A 5,997-nucleotide genomic window follows, 5' to 3' on the forward strand; every position below is an offset into this window, starting at 1 on the left:
AAGAGGAAGAGGGTTCATGGAAGAGGGGTCCAAGTCGGCTTGGAGGCATTGCATGAGCAGAGCACAGGTGTGTCACAGACGCAGCTGTGAGGACCAGCAAAGGCAAAAGACCTGGTGGGAGACCCAAGGTGTGCTCAGGTGACATGAGCCAACGGCGTGCCTGGAGCAGAGGATTCGGACAGGAAAACCTTCCTGGCGACAAAAGTGAAAGGCATGCAGTAACCAGGTGGCAGGGGAATCTCCACTCCCGAGTTGGAGGGCTGATAAAAGACCGACAGATTGCCACTGCAAGCCCCATTTTCAAGACTTTTTTTTCAGAAAAGGTAGAATTTGATCCCTCAGATATTCCATAACAAGATCTAAGAGGATCAGTGATTTCTGAAACATCTCTGGGCACTCACAGCTCAAGGCCAAGAACAAGTGAACAGGTATACTACAATCTGATCTGAGGACAAAGCAGAGGTTCCCCATCATCATTTTCCAAGGAATCTGGGAAAACAGCCTTCCTTTTGTCTGATTAGAAATACAGTTCACCAAGTTTGCTGTGATTCTTTAACGCAAAAGGTCACACAAGCAAAACAGAGCCAATGGTATCTTTAAGTATGCCTTACACAAACTCCATAACGTGTGAAGAACAGATAAGTAGAACAGAAGAGTAGAAAGAATATTTGAAACGAACATATATTTACTATACAGAAAAGCCATTTTAACCTAGAAAAATCTTATTCACCTTAAAACTTCTCCGTAAAGTCATGTTGGCCATTCTTCATAATCACGCATAAATCTTGATTTAAAGGAAGTGTAGAGGACTTGAAAGCGGTTCATCGCCAACCATTCACAAAGATTCCTTTCTCCTGTTTTGGCCAAGCGTGCTGCTTGAGCCCTGCTACTGCCGAATCCCACTGGAGGTAACTGAGTGACTACAGGGTGTACTCTCCAGCAACGTCCCAGATTTACACTCTCATCCAGGCAGTCATGGAAAAGACCTTGTCTGGCAAGTGTTTCTAAATATGAGGGGGGTAGTGTTTGGCAGAGGATGGGGGCCCCTTTACTTTTTTAAATGCCCACATAAAACAATTGTTAAAAAAGAGCTTGTGGCTTGGACATGCCCCGAGTTCAATTCTGCCAGGAATGGTAACAACAGTCAACGGAGCCCTCACCTCCTTTCTATCGGGACTACACAATAGCTTTCAAAGAGGTTTAGTCCTACCATGAAAGACCCGGGTTAGACATCGGAAAGGTCTCACAGAGAAGGGGCGCCAGGCCCCGGAAAACACAAGGGAGACGTGACCTTGTGCCCCGCCTGCTGGAAGCCCAGATGTCCTGCAGTAGAGGACGAGAAAGAGGCCGGTGAGCGACCAGGTGCTGGGACCCGTCTCCTCTGGGTTTCCTGCACACTTTGTTTCTAAAGCAGTTTAAGTCTCATCGTGACTTCGGTGGCATTAGGGAGTGAGAGAAAGGTACAATTCCTGGAACGGACTGAGCCAATGTCCCTTTGCCCTTTGCCCCCGCATTGTCTGAGCCCTGCAGCACACGCACACATTTCATCAGCAACAGGCAAGACAATGGCTTTCGCAGTAGCTGGAAGATTAGTCCCAATTAGGCCCATTTCCCAGCTGAATGGGAAGGGGCAGTGGGGCGAGCTGCAAGACAAACTACAGAAATTTCCAAGAACTATTCCATCAGGGAAGCAGGCACTACAACATAAAGCACAGAGCTACAGGTCAGGAGACTGCCAACATTCCCTCCGCGGCATTTGGCAAATAGCTTAACCGCGCGGTTCGTATCTACAAAACGTGGGCGACCTTCACTGCCCTGCAGAGGCTCCGAAGCCAGCCTAATGTCCTACGTGGCTGAAGGAGCTCTGAATTTGAAGTGTTACACAAATGTAGGGGCTCCTCCTAAGCCAGATTTGAAAGCACGGCTACCCACCCATCTGATACATCGTTTATCCTGTGTTCCCCTCGCAGTCATTAGTGCATGCTTTCCTTTCTTATTTTGTTTCGTCGCTCACTTCTGTAGTCAGAGAGCGATACTTACATATGTACATGTGGCGGCTGGAACCTGCTCTGGTTGATGTTGTAGTGCGTGAACGCCTGGGTGGGGTTCGAGCTATACTCATCCACCGTGATGGGAACTTTGCCTTGAGGTGGAATCCCATGTGCCATCCTTCCTCCCTTTAGGCATGAGCAATTCACAACTTCCCAGAGCAAGCGATGGAAGCAGACATGGTGCGCTTCAGCCAACCTCTGACGCCAAGGGTCCGCTCATCAATACCGCTGTGCGTTTCTGGATGAAAAAAAGATATATCCATGTATAATGAGAATAAAGAGAAAGAGAATGCTCTAGAAGGCAGGAAGTCGAACATCTTAACAGGAATATGAGGAAGAGGACGCGCTAGGAGACCGCAAGTCCGACATCTAAACGTGCAACTGGTTCAGGGAACATCTGAATATGTATTTTCGCCTAGTGGATATGACTGTGCCAACTCTATTCCTGCACTCACTTCAGAGGGGACTGACACGCCATGTGACATTGCTGGGTGCTAGTGCCTCCTCTCAATGGAGTTCAAACCAAGAGTTCCTCTTTAATTATAATTATGGTACTTAACGTGAATGATGGAGGGGCATGTCCACAGTTGCCATGGTGCCTAGCTATAAATGGTATATGCTCAAAATGGAGAATGTCCCAAGCCTTCCCTGCTAATTGGAATGTTTGGTCTTTACAAAATCTGTGTCATATAACCATTTAAAATCTCAACACTTAAAACAGCCATATCACACCATAACAAACGTAAATTAAAATGCTGTGTTTATAACAGATGCATGTATATAACTCTAGTATGTACCATTATACACACATTCCACACAATTTTTTCTTTCACAAGCAGCTCCCGAAATACATAGGTATTCAATGCCCGGTCTGCATATGCATTTTTTTTTAGCCAAAAACTTTACGGTCAGGCAAATCCTTCTTGCTGAACGAAGAACAATTTCTTTAAGCACTTCAGTCACTCATGCGAAACTCAACAAGCTTGGACCACCAGTTCGGCTGCATGGTTGCCACGATACCCCCTCTGAGCCCTGACAGAGTGGTCGAGGAAGGGCCACAAGAACTGCCACCTCCTCCTTGGTGCTGCGGAATTCGCCGTAGTTGTTTTCGCTTTGTAAAACATTTCTATTCATTCTTATCCTTTTGAGAAATGTCAGTATATAATTTGCCGCGCTGGGTGGAGAAATGAAGACATCGCTTTTTACAGGAGGTGAGTGAGGGCTGAGGAAAGCAAACCCGGACATCGGAGCTATTGCAACTGATGAGCGTGGTAGAGAAGCGGGCAGGTGGCACACTCCTTAGGTAACCTTGAGTAACCCACCCTCTTACTTGAAACGCTCCACTTCAGAATACGTTTGCCATGTGCACCATTAAGCTCCAGGAATCTTAGCTGCTATCTCAAATAAAAATATTTAGAATAATAAGATTAGATTTAAATTTGGCATGAAACACCTTAAAAATCGAGCATAAGGCAGATGGCCTGCCATAGGCCATTTATTTTATTATTTTACAACCCGGGGCCCATGCAGCCCTCCATATGCTAGCTGAGCGAAGAAATCTCCCAGCGTCCTCCTGAAACCATTGCCCTCTTCACGTCGTGGGCAGAGCGACCGACGTAACCCCACTTCGCCTCGTTCCTGGCATGCAGAGGTGGCTCCGAGGTGCTCTGGCATTTAGACGGCGTGTCACTTTGGGGTTCTCTTTCTTCTGCCTGCATTTACGGGAGGTACGAGTCCTTTAAGCACCAGTTGCCAGACAAGCAGGCCAGTAGGATTAACTAAATTAAAATCTTCCCCTGCTCCTCCAATGTAAGATATCGGGAAGAACTGCTTACAAATCATAATGTAGCAGTTTCATACCAAGTTTGCAGCTGTTTCCTTAATTTCCCCCACAATTATATTTTACTGTTATTTTGCATAACAGTAAAACACAACACCTGCTTCAAATTGCAGTCCTGTTCTAAGTACTGTAATTCTCTTTTGAGACACAAAGTACCGAGACACTACTGAAGCGCAGGACTGCATAATTGCGTGGCGCTGAAAAGTAAATACAAATGAAAACATCTTCCTGTTATAGAAATGACTGTCATTAAAAAGAATGTTAGCCATCAAAGCACAGAGGGGGGAAAAACACACATTTCAGACGGGAAGAACTTAGTGTTCGCATAAATTAGAGAGTGGTGTAAAAATTACTTGGCAATTCTTATGCTCCTTCCCCCATCAACGTCTATTGTGTAGAACACAGAACATCAAGAAGCAAAGCAAAGCAAATGCACGTCTAGACCGCTGTGACCCCTGAGTAATAATTCTGCACCCGGTGCCAGAAAGACTTACATGTTTCTGGAGTGAACTCACTAAACTAAGCAAAACCGGGGCCTAGAAATAAAATGTACAAACATGCTGTTTAAATACCATGCAATGACGAGAAGTTAGCAGATACCCTTCTGCAGATGCCCTCCCATTTGAAGCCCAGAGACAGAATGAGGTGGTGAGCAAGTCGCACTCCTGCAAGGCCACTCTACCCTGATGGTGACCTCCGCAGGCCCCTCCTGTCAGTGAACTCCGCCTCTGCACCTCTGCACCTCTGCACCTCCGCACCTTGGCACCTTGGCACCTCTGCCCAGCAAGCACAGACCCCACAACTCAAGGGCTCGAGGGTGATCAGCCTCATCTGAATCCATCTTTACCATGGTCCCTTTCAGTGTTTTATCGAAACAGCGCACCTGCCGTGCCTATCTTCTTTAATCTGGAATCCTTTGAAGAAAATGTCAGACTGAGGCAGACAGCTTCAAAATTCACAGCACCTTAACAGACAAGTCAAGGAAATGCTTATTTTCTAAAGTGCTATGCTCTCTCCCACCCACATTTCAACATGAACATAGCCTAAGACGATTAAAACAGGGGAAGCACTGGTTTTCCGCTAAATGCTCAGAAACGGGACAGTGGGCCAAATTACTCCCTTAAGTCTAAGAAATCTGCAAAATCCTAAAATAAGACAGAAAGATACACTAAAATCACCAAGAGGCGTATCACCTTGCTTCCTGTCTGGAGGCAGTAAACCCTTCCCAATGACCAGCTCTGGGGCGCACCTCGCCCGCCACACTGACATTAACTTTTACACACACTGTGTGAAGGGCAGGGTATCAGTCTCCTCCCCAGTAATTTTCATTTTCTAGTTCAACACGCTTACTCCACAAAACAAAAGAAAGCGGTACAAAAAGGCCAAGAAGCCTAAGGAAAAACAGAAAAACAACCGGCACTGCCAAATATTCATGCTGGTGCTAGTTGGATTTTTCTCTTAGGAAAAAAAAAAAAAATCATGCGCGCGCATTTTGCATTTCCTAGACAGCAATCGCTTCGCCTGTCCCTTAAACTGTACAACCAGCAATGTTCTTTTCCAGGAATTCAGTTGGAAAACCTCTTAAAGTCTGCTGGCAATGAAGGGATTAAAAGCGGAGGCATTAAATAACTGTCTCCACCTCCCAGACACCAGAAGTCCAATTTGCCAAACTTTCAAAGCAACAGCTCCTGACCCCTCTACCGTGCAGCGCCCGGCAGAGCCTCTGAGAAAGGAGCCCCGCGATTTCCTCCTTTACACGAAGATGCTCATTTTAATCCGCCGCCCCGGGAAGACTGTGGGACTCGCTGCTCCAGATCCGCCGGATTCCGCTCCCCCTCGCCCTGCCGCGCGGATCCAGGGCCGCCTCGACTCCCGCCCCAACTCTTCATGCCCACGTCTGCCGGTCCGGCGTCTGGGAGCGATGCCCACGCGCCTTCCCGCGTCTCCGCCAGGGTTCGGGGTGCGGACTTGGGTCCCACGTGCCCGGGCCGGCTGCGCGCCCGCCCGCCCTCCGCACTCGCACCTGAGCTGGTCTCCAGCACTGCGGACGCCAGGCCGGCACATGCTTTCGGGGACCGAGGGCAAGACTCCCCTCCCGCGCCTCTG

At 47.7% G+C, this 5,997-nt stretch overlaps 1 protein-coding gene across 4 annotated transcripts in view; it reads right to left on the minus strand.

Moving 5' to 3' along the window:
* Positions 1–5,997, minus strand: part of MPPED2 (metallophosphoesterase domain containing 2) — a 185,343-nt gene that overhangs the window by 178,764 nt on the left and 582 nt on the right. The window contains exons 1-2 of one of the 4 annotated variants that reach the window (XM_006140652.3): positions 5,915–5,964; positions 2,041–2,289 (exon numbers count right to left, since the gene is read on the minus strand). In XM_006140652.3, the coding sequence (XP_006140714.1) occupies positions 2,041–2,168 (128 nt within the window). In that variant the 5' untranslated portion in view covers positions 2,169–2,289; positions 5,915–5,964. Of the gene's footprint in view, positions 1–2,040; positions 2,290–5,914; positions 5,965–5,997 lie in introns of those variants that run through there. The other 3 variants (XM_006140653.3, XM_027772745.1, XM_027772752.1) reach the window with 3 other exon arrangements.

This window comes from Tupaia chinensis, unplaced genomic scaffold, assembly GCF_000334495.1.
Source record: "Tupaia chinensis unplaced genomic scaffold, TupChi_1.0 Scaffold000037_9, whole genome shotgun sequence".
In the NCBI taxonomy this organism is placed as follows: Eukaryota; Metazoa; Chordata; class Mammalia; order Scandentia; family Tupaiidae; genus Tupaia; species Tupaia belangeri.